Source organism: Psittacula echo, assembly GCF_963264785.1.
Source record: "Psittacula echo genome assembly, chromosome: 5".
NCBI lineage: Eukaryota > Metazoa > Chordata > Aves > Psittaciformes > Psittacidae > Psittacula > Psittacula echo.
In genome coordinates, this window is record NC_137739.1 from 47,483,636 (window position 1) to 47,486,429 (window position 2,794).

Below are 2,794 nucleotides of genomic sequence, written 5' to 3' on the forward strand. Positions count from 1 at the left end.
GGTGCGCCGCGGCCTCCTCTCCCACCCGGCCTCCCAACCCGCCTCCTCCGCCGCCAGAGGAGGGGGCAGAGAGCGACGGGGCAGCTTTAGTCCACCGGAGAAACTAGGAAGTACTAAAACCCGGCCGGGCTCGTAGCCGTGGGACAGGCGCTGTCTGTTTGGCGTGAGGGGATTTGTGTCGGGCGGCGGGAGGTTGGAGGGGGGGGCAGAAGGTGGGGGGGTGCCTGCAAACCGCCGTGGTGATGCGCCCCTGAGCCGGTATCCCTGCGCCGCAGGAGCCACGGCGGCGGCGGCGGCGGCGGCGGCGGCAGGGGGCGGACCGGAGGCAGGCGGAGGGCGGGGCGGCGATCCGCCATTGGCCGGCGGGCGGGCCGACGCGCGGGCACGCCGCCGGCCCTGATTGGGCGGCCGGTGGGAAAGGTTAAACCAAAAAATGTTTTACAGCGGCGGTGCGTGTCGGCAGCTCTGAAATTAATTGCGGCCCCGGCGGTCCGTACCGCCCGGCTCCGCTCGCTCCTCGCCGACCCGCGGCTGCGGCTGCTCCGTTCTCCCCCCTGCTCTGCCGTGCCGGGGGAACCGGCACCATGAAGTAGCTTTTTTTTTTTTTTTTTCTTGTGTGTGTTTGTGTGGGTTTTTTTTTGTTTTGGTTTTGTTTTTTTTTTGTTTTTTTTTTTGTTTTTTTTTTGTTGGGTTTTCAGAGGGTTTTTTTTTTTTCCTTTTTCTCCTTTTTTTTTTTTTTTTTCCTCCGCTCTGACTCGGTTTGATTTTATCTGATTGGTGACTATTATTGTTACTATTATTTTTTTCCCTCTCCGGCGGTTCCTGTTCTTGCTACATGACTTGCCAGCGCTTGAGATTGCGGTCCAACTGCGCTGCCGCCGCCGCCGCCGGTGGTACCGCTGCCACCGCTGCTGCCGCCGCCGCCTCGGCCGCCGCCGCCTCGGCCACCGCCGCTCCGCGGGCTGCTCCCTCGGCCGCTGCAACTTTCCCCCTCAGACTAGTGTGTGATGTTGGACATGGGAGATAGGAAGGAAGTGAAAATGCTGCCGAAATCCTCCTTTAGCATAAACAGCCTGGTGCCCGAAGCCGTCCAGAGCGACAACAACCACAGCAGCCACAGTCACCACAACAGCCACCATCCCCATCACCACCACCACCACCATCACCACCATCACCACCCGCCGCCGCCGCAACAGCCTCAGCGAGCGGCCGCGGCCGAGGAAGAGGACGAGGAGAAGGGCCAGCTCCTTCTGCCGGCCCCCGCTGCCGCCGCCGCCGGCGCCCTGGAGGTGGCCAAGGCGGACATGCTGGCGGGCAAAGGCGACGCGGGCGCGGCGGCGGCGGCGGAGCTGGAGGAGAAGGAGAAGGCGGCAGAGGAGAAGAAGGGGGCGGCGGAGGGGGCCAAGGACGGGGAGAGCGGGAAGGAAGGGGAGAAGAAGAACGGCAAGTACGAGAAGCCGCCGTTCAGCTACAACGCGCTCATCATGATGGCCATCCGGCAGAGCCCCGAGAAGCGCCTCACGCTCAACGGCATCTATGAGTTCATCATGAAGAACTTCCCCTACTACCGGGAGAACAAGCAGGGCTGGCAGAACTCCATCCGCCACAACCTCTCCCTCAATAAGTGCTTCGTCAAGGTGCCCCGGCATTACGACGACCCGGGCAAAGGGAACTACTGGATGCTGGACCCCTCCAGCGATGACGTCTTCATCGGAGGCACCACCGGAAAGCTCCGCCGGCGCTCCACCACCTCGCGGGCCAAGCTGGCCTTCAAGCGGGGTGCCCGACTCACCTCCACCGGACTGACATTCATGGACAGGGCAGGATCCTTGTACTGGCCTATGTCCCCCTTCCTCTCCCTTCATCACCCCCGGGCCAGCAGCACTTTGAGTTACAACGGGACCACCTCCGCCTACCCCAGCCACCCCATGCCCTACAGCTCAGTGTTGACTCAAAACTCCTTGGGGAACAACCACTCCTTTTCCACGTCCAATGGGTTAAGTGTTGATAGACTAGTCAATGGAGAGATACCTTATGCCACTCATCACCTCACAGCAGCAGCTCTGGCTGCCTCAGTGCCATGTGGCTTGTCAGTTCCCTGCTCCGGCACCTATTCCCTAAACCCCTGCTCTGTAAACCTCCTAGCAGGACAGACGAGTTACTTTTTCCCCCATGTTCCTCACCCTTCAATGACTTCTCAAAGCAGCACTTCAATGACGGCCAGGGCAGCCTCCTCATCCACGTCGCCACAGGCGCCCTCCACTCTCCCCTGTGAGTCCTTAAGACCTTCTTTGCCAAGTTTTACAACGGGACTTTCCGGAGGACTTTCTGATTATTTCACACATCAAAATCAGGGGTCTTCTTCAAACCCTTTAATACATTAACATCCATGGGATCAGACTGTAAGTGAACATTTTACACACATTTGCATTGTAAATGATAATTAAAAGGAAGAAAAGAAAAAAAAAGCAAAACAAAAAAGTCCAGGTATTTTTTATTAAGTCCCCCATTTTCTGTACGTTTGTTCAGTCTTTAGGGTTGTTTATTATTCCACCAAGGTGAGGAGTGTCAGCAAGGTGCAATGTGGGGAGATTACATTGTAGACTATGAAGTTTGGAAGACAAAATTATAGTAGAATGTGTATCTAAATAGTGACTGCTTTTGCAATTTTTTATTCAAATACGATAAGCCTATCAGTAAAAGCCGCCAGATTCTCAATGTTTGCAGTATTATAAGTTATCATGGATATGTCGGTGGGTGCAGACCTTGAGAGGAAAAAAAAAAAAAAAAGAAA

The 2,794-nt window shown here is 56.5% G+C and overlaps 1 protein-coding gene across 1 annotated transcript; it reads left to right on the forward strand.

Annotated features, from left to right (window-relative positions):
• The first annotated feature begins 974 nt into the window (after positions 1 to 974).
• Positions 975 to 2,548, forward strand: FOXG1 (forkhead box G1). Its single transcript, XM_080617972.1, has one exon. It carries the CDS (start codon positions 1,008 to 1,010, stop codon positions 2,382 to 2,384), a length of 1,377 nt encoding a protein of 458 aa, XP_080474098.1. The 5' UTR covers positions 975 to 1,007; the 3' UTR covers positions 2,385 to 2,548.
• The last annotated feature ends 246 nt before the right edge of the window (positions 2,549 to 2,794 follow it).

Excerpts from the sequence above, each read along its gene's own strand:
- FOXG1 (XM_080617972.1), top strand. The coding sequence starts at position 1,008 with ATGTTGGACATGGGAGATAGGAAGGAAGTGAAAATGCTGCCGAAATCC.